The sequence below is a fragment of the Macrobrachium nipponense genome, chromosome 25 (genome assembly GCF_015104395.2).
Source record: "Macrobrachium nipponense isolate FS-2020 chromosome 25, ASM1510439v2, whole genome shotgun sequence".
Classification (NCBI taxonomy): Eukaryota; Metazoa; Arthropoda; class Malacostraca; order Decapoda; family Palaemonidae; genus Macrobrachium; species Macrobrachium nipponense.
The window spans coordinates 4,894,661-4,898,295 of NC_087214.1; the positions used below are offsets into that span (position 1 = coordinate 4,894,661).

Here is a 3,635-nt window from a genome sequence, read left to right on the forward strand (position 1 = left end):
GAAAGGTTTTAATTCACCACCTATATAAAACAGTGTACTTAGTATTACTGTTCTTATGGTGTAGTCAATACATTAAGTCCCTGCACCATCAAATAATTAATTAAAAACCTCAAATTACAATATTAGGATTGAAATCAAAACAAGTCATGGTTCTCGTGTCAAAATGATGACTGAATTACAAAACCCAACCTCGCAATGGATCTGGACTAACGAAAGGACCTCTCACTGAGCAGAAACTATCATGTTGGCACAGTGGGTTTTCCTCCAGCCTGGCAGCTTCTTGAACATCTGAGCAGAAGCGTCATTATAGTAGATCACAAGGCCATGAGGGAAATACCCCTCAGACATCTGGAGGCGACCCATCACCTCAACGAGGAGTCTTCCCAGCCCACACTGCCTGTACTTAGCATCAGTCCACACCAAGCCCACAGTACCGTGAGGGGTAGTGCCTACCTGCGCGATTGGTGTTGCTTCGTCTTCTGCAGAACTGATGTCATTCAAATCAATGACCTTCTCCTCCACAACATCTGGGTCTAAGTAAATTCCCACCATTGGCAAGTTTTCTCCCAAGCTGCAAAAAAGGTCAAGAGAAGCGTTCTTCCAGTATTTGTTAACCTCCAGCATTCTTTGGATGCCTGCTCTCCCCAGTTTCTGGACCTTCATGCCTGCTGGACACCTGTTTCAGAAAAAGTAGGATAACTCAGGGGAAAGGCGAGATATGAATGTTTCAGTGATCAGTGCCTAAATATTATGAATGCTCTCCAGTCTTGGCCCTGTTTTATTACTATCATTATTATTATTATCATCATTTATAAAATTTAGTCTGTCAATCTAAACATGAGAAAATGAAAAGAAGGGGTTGTAGTGTTTGGTCAGAAAGATAAAGAAATCCAGCAAATAAATGAGAAGCTATAAAGCTGTCTAAAAGAAGGCAATCCCACAGCTGTCCAAAGAAGTAAAGGTAGAGGTGATGGACAGTTGCCCCGAAGAAGGGAGACAGAAAGGGAGTTAGGGTAAAGGGATGGAAAATGGGATCAGCCAAGGGGCCAAGGGAACATTGCAAACTCCCTCTATGGGGACATCATAAAACTAACTTTGCTTCTATTTTTTTCTGGGTTAGATGTGAAAGGGTGGTCTCCACATTCTTCCACTCTATAATATCTCTGTTGGAATTTCAATCAAAGTCCTTTTCCTATGTCCTAGAACTCTGATTTTATTCCTTTCTACTGGTTTTCGTCTTATTTCATTTCTAGTTATCTAATTGTCTCATTAACTGTCCCCTCCCACTTCCCGTCAGATGAAAAAACAACTTTCAAGATCCAAGTCTGCATTCAATTCATATATATAATCATAAAGACTTTTGTCCTTACTGTTGAGTGAGTAATGGTGAGCATGAAAAATATTATTTGTTATGGCTTGACGGTGGTAAGCTTGCAGTATACATTAACTGTGGACTGAATATGGCACTAAAAGTTCCTTGCAACATTCCTTCACCCAAGTTGCTACACTTTATACTTTTTAATATTTGAGTCATTCTACATTTACAATTTAACATAATCTGCCCAATTTCTCAAACTTTAATTACAACTTTGCACGGCTGACTGTTAACGAAACTTTTCTATGTAGAAATGTAATTTTGTTGTTTTGTAAAACTGCTTTAACATAGCAAAGATTTAAAGGGATAGTCATCCCACGAAGTACTTCATACCTCAGAGGATTTTCTTGCCGAGTTTCATAGGCGTAACATAAACACTGGTATTTCTGGGGGCGTATCCCAATGGTTTCCTGGAGTGTCTCAAGTACTGCATCTACTTGGTAGCTTGATATGAAAAAGATATCGACTGGTAGTTCCTTAACTATATCCAAGAAATGACTGCCCTTCATCACTGTGATAAGCAGAGGAACCTCCTCCTCTCTGCAATATATGCTCATGTTCTTCCACTGAAAAAAAAATGAAATATAGATAAAGACAAGTAACCAAGAACTTGTTATAAAAATAGCTTACTGATAATATTCACCAAATCTTGTTTAACAATTTAAGCAATGCTGACGTAAAAGAAAATTTGCTCTCTCGGGTTAAATTAAACCCAAAATGATAAGTAGACTAAAGCCAGTTCCAGCTATCTACACTCTGACCTTGGTCTTCTACCCAGTTCGTATGCTATGCCCAAAACCTTAGTAAGAAACATTTTCTCTTCATTTATAATAAAATTTCCACTTGATATAAAAAGTCACAAACATGTAGTGAACATCAGCCTACAAAATTCATATAGTAATAAATTCTCTCAATTTCGGTGTAAACACTGAAGGGAATCAATGATCCGTCGCCAAGTGGACTTACCACTTATCAATTCCCTTCTCTGTGTTTATTCTGAGGCTAGAGTGGATCTGATGTTAAACGACATTTGTATCTTAGTGTTTGTGAGTATAAAAAACTTCTCGGTGTATGTGGGGAAGATTCATATAGAAATCATTCATCATACAGTTCCCTCTGAGTCCTCACGTGACACCTAACCGTTTATTATTTTTTATAGATCGTCGTTTAATGTCGTCATTACACAATTATCGCTTCTCTTGGAAACTAGAAAGATGAATGCAACAACTTAATCAATTATAGGTTCTTAAAAAGAGCTCAACTGAGCATTACTGCAAAGTTTGACGTGCGAGTTAAGCAGTCCTACATATTTCTTCCATGCAATTTCTCCACTAGCGACTCAGTCCTCAATGGTAACCTACTATTATGAAGCAAATATTTCATCTTACTTCAATCAGTGACCTCCAAATGATGATATGAGAGTCCTGGTAATTCCTGGGTACATAGATCTCGTACTTAGAGCAAGTGTTCAGTCCCCTGGCGGTCAGTAGCAAAGTGTTGTACATCTGCCGGTGAATACTTTTATAAGTAGAGTCTTATGACAGCAATATTTATTCTTACAGATACGGATAACTTGGCATTCTAAGAAACTGCTATCAAAGAGAATGTGTGACATCTGCGATGCTGTTTATTCATAAAGATATTAAATATACACGAAGAGCCTGTTGTTGATAATTATCTGAAGTTACAGGAAAAATATTCAAGTTAGGAAATCGACCGGACTTGAAAACTCATGCACATAAATCTTCACTCAAATAAAAAACAACAAAGTTAGGGAAATGAGTGACAGACCTACATTTCAGCAGATTTAGAACCATAGTTCATTAGAAGAGGATATCAAAACAACAGATAAAGATCCACCTCATACTTCTATGCTATAGGGGTAGTTGTCCTTTATTCCAGCAGCAAGGGCAAACATCTCTTCTTTATCCAGAACTTGACGGAGCTGAGAACATTCTTCTTCGTGGTTCATGATCAGCGCTTTGGTCCTCCTCCCTGATAAACAGACAGTTTCTTTAAGAGTTTGTTTCGTTGGAAAATGAAATATTGTTTTTGTTATCTATAGTAAAATCTTCTAAGGAAATAACTCTCTAAACGCTGGTAGAGGTCACTTAACCAAAAACTCCATGTGAGGAACTGAAATGACCTCAATTTAATTGTAGGTTTTCTGAATGTAAATTTGTTTTCTTGGTTTGTTTTTAAAAGTTATTTTCAAAACAAATAATTAAATGTTCCAGGGTGAATTCCACCCCACATGAGT

The 3,635-nt window shown here is 37.7% G+C and overlaps 1 protein-coding gene across 1 annotated transcript; it reads right to left on the reverse strand.

Annotated features, from left to right (window-relative positions):
- Positions 1-148: 148 nt before the first annotated feature.
- On the reverse strand, positions 149-3,365 carry LOC135199129 (uncharacterized). The gene is made up of 4 exons (XM_064227043.1): positions 3,243-3,365; positions 2,764-2,880; positions 1,709-1,941; positions 149-676 (listed from the first exon to the last, which is right to left on the reverse strand). The coding sequence occupies exons 1-4, from the start codon at positions 3,345-3,347 to the stop codon at positions 223-225; spliced, it is 909 nt and encodes a 302-aa protein (XP_064083113.1). The 5' UTR covers positions 3,348-3,365; the 3' UTR covers positions 149-222.
- Between the last annotated feature and the right edge of the window lie 270 nt (positions 3,366-3,635).

What these genes read in the sequence shown, in the direction of transcription:
- LOC135199129 (XM_064227043.1), bottom strand. Translation starts at nt 3,347, where the DNA reads ATGAACCACGAAGAAGAATGTTCTCAGCTCCGTCAAGTTCTGGATAAA. An exon ending in ACTACCCCTATAGCATAGAA is followed by an intron (nt 2,881 to 3,242) that starts GTATGAGGTGGA and finishes ATTCACCGGCAG; the next exon opens with ATGTACAACACTTTGCTACT. An exon ending in TTTGGAGGTCACTGATTGAA is followed by an intron (nt 1,942 to 2,763) that starts GTAAGATGAAAT and finishes TTTTTTTTTCAG; the next exon opens with TGGAAGAACATGAGCATATA.